The 1,790-nt window shown below is 58.1% G+C and overlaps 1 protein-coding gene across 2 annotated transcripts in view; it reads left to right on the top strand.

Annotated features, from left to right (window-relative positions):
• The window catches only part of SLC9A3 (solute carrier family 9, subfamily A (NHE3, cation proton antiporter 3), member 3), a 75,868-nt gene that overhangs the window by 66,770 nt on the left and 7,308 nt on the right, over positions 1-1,790 (top strand). For both annotated transcript variants that reach the window (XM_006762450.2, XM_006762451.2), the window contains exons 7-8: positions 1,010-1,212; positions 1,708-1,790. In XM_006762450.2, the coding sequence (XP_006762513.1) occupies positions 1,010-1,212; positions 1,708-1,790 (286 nt within the window). The remainder of the gene's footprint in view (positions 1-1,009; positions 1,213-1,707) is intronic.

Raw genomic sequence — 1,790 nt, 5'->3', positions numbered from 1 at the left:
GGGGGTGGTGGTGGGGAACAGGGTGGGGATGGGGAGGACCATGGATGATGAGAGGGGATGGGGGTCCCATGGGGACCATGGGAGATGGTGGGGGACAATGGGGATGGGGCACAATGGGGGGTGATGGGGTGACATGATGGGGAATGGGAGACTTTGGAGATGATGGGAAAATGGTGGGAGGACAACACTGGGGAGATCATGGTGGGTGACTTAGGGACTGGCTGTGGGGAGTCCATGGGCTCCAGGGCCTCGGCGTTTGCCCCCACTCAGTGAGGGTAGGTTCAGGAGCCCCTGGTGAGCCTCAGACAGACTGTCAGGACTCCTCCGTGAAGGTCCAGGCCTTCTTGGGGCCTTACCACAGTGAGACTAAGGTCGGGTAGCTGGGGGTCAGGGTGGAAGGGTCGGAACCCAGGGGAACCCATTTGGTTTCCCACTGACTCCCTCTGGATGTGGCAGAGTGACTCAGGGACAGTGTAGTCACCGAGGAAAGGAAATGGCATGTGTGAGGCAGGAGTCACCATCTCTAGTGTGTAGTGCGTTGGAGACCTAGGTGGGGGCTAGTGGGGACGAGAGAGGCTCCAAGTGATCACACCTGCTCCTCCCCCCCAGTCCTTGGGGACTAAGGGCTCAGGGAGCGGACGTCTTGGTGGGGTAGGGTCGCTCTCTTCCTGCTGCCCTCAGCAGCGGCCTTTGGCCCTGGAGCTGCCTCAGGCATCAAGAGGGCAAGGCTTCAGCCAGTGCAGCCTTAGCCCCACTGAGAACTGAGAATCTCAGAGCTGCCCAGACACTGTAAACCCGGAGTGTTCGAAGTGTCCACAGAGACAGGCCCGGGTCCAAGGTGGAACAAGGGACGGGGTGAACAGGGCCAGAGGGTGGAGTGTTCACCATCCCCTGTGCTAGATACTGCTGTCACCTGTCACCACCCTCCATCCTCGGAGGGATTCCTAAATGTTCCCTCTCAAGTGCAGCAGGCCCCCTGTGGAAGCTGAGTGCACGTCTGGTCCCTCAGGTGTCGTGCTGCAGACCTGGATCCTGAACCGGTACCGGATGGTGCAGCTGGAGATCATCGACCAGGTGGTCATGTCCTATGGCGGCCTGCGGGGCGCTGTGGCCTTTGCCCTGGTGGTCCTTCTGGATGAGAACAAGGTCAAGGAGAAGGACCTCTTTGTCTGCACCACCATCGTCGTCATCTACTTCACTGTCATCTTCCAGGTAGCTCTCAGTTGGGGACCAGCCGCACCTTGCTGTCCTCCTGTCAGCCCTCCAAGCCCCACCATCACTGTGTCTCCAAAGAGCCCTTCCGAGCTCCAGGCCCTAATTGGATTTTATAATTTTAGTAACTAGGAGCTGTTTTGTAGGTTTTCATGTGGCCCCACAGGGGACACAGCACAATTTGGCTTAAAAATGTCCTTCCTTAGCCATCACTAGTTAAGGGAGCCCCAGTTAATATTTGATCACCCCCCTTGGCCTTGCTTTAGGCTCATCTGAGGAGCTGAATTTGGGCTCTCAAGAGACAGCAATACACCCACAGGGGCTGTTGTGGGGGCTCCTCTCTGCAGGGAAGGTCACAGATAAGGGTGGCCCATGTCACCCTATGTGGGTGTGGGTGGGTTGGGTGTGGATTCACACATGGGGGCCCAGTGGGCTGGGTGTGGGGTGCAGTGAAGTCTGCTCCAGCTGTCAGGATCAGCGTACTCCATTCTCCAGGGCCTGACCATCAAGCCCCTGGTGCAGTGGCTGAAGGTGAAGAGGAGTGAGCACCGTGAGCCCAAACTCAATGAGAAGCTGCA

Source organism: Myotis davidii, unplaced genomic scaffold, assembly GCF_000327345.1.
Source record: "Myotis davidii unplaced genomic scaffold, ASM32734v1 scaffold135, whole genome shotgun sequence".
Classification (NCBI taxonomy): Eukaryota; Metazoa; Chordata; class Mammalia; order Chiroptera; family Vespertilionidae; genus Myotis; species Myotis davidii.
This window is presented reverse-complemented; position numbering and strand designations above follow the sequence as displayed.